Raw genomic sequence first — 316 nt, 5'->3', positions numbered from 1 at the left:
GTACAGCACTAAATCAGCTGAATCATAGGACACACAAGAGGCAAGTACTCGTAAAGACTGAAACATCTGGGCCATATCTAATATTCAGTGGCATATGTTTGCGGGGCCGGACAACATTAGTAAGAAAGCGATCAGTTCACGCCAAGAAGTCGCGGAGGACGGACGCAGACTTCCGAGCTCCGAGGCTTCAAACATCGACGTATCGGTACGTTTTGACAACCAATATATATATTTTTTTCTTTTATTTCCCCATAAAAACGCTCGTTCTCTCAACTATTTCTTAGCGTCACTTCTCGAAAAGAGATTTTAATGAGGT

General features: G+C 42.7%; 1 protein-coding gene across 1 annotated transcript in view; it reads right to left on the bottom strand.

The window, feature by feature from the left end:
• Positions 1-75, bottom strand: part of LOC119590505 (extensin-like) — a 9,819-nt gene extending 9,744 nt beyond the window's left edge. The window contains exon 1 of the mRNA XM_037939155.1: positions 49-75. Within this exon, the coding sequence (XP_037795083.1) occupies positions 49-75 (27 nt within the window). The remainder of the gene's footprint in view (positions 1-48) is intronic.
• Positions 76-316: the final 241 nt, after the last annotated feature.

Source organism: Penaeus monodon, chromosome 27 (assembly GCF_015228065.2).
Source record: "Penaeus monodon isolate SGIC_2016 chromosome 27, NSTDA_Pmon_1, whole genome shotgun sequence".
NCBI classification, from domain to species: Eukaryota; Metazoa; Arthropoda; class Malacostraca; order Decapoda; family Penaeidae; genus Penaeus; species Penaeus monodon.
The sequence above is the reverse complement of the archived record's forward strand: the minus strand, read 5'-3'. Positions and strand labels throughout refer to the sequence as shown.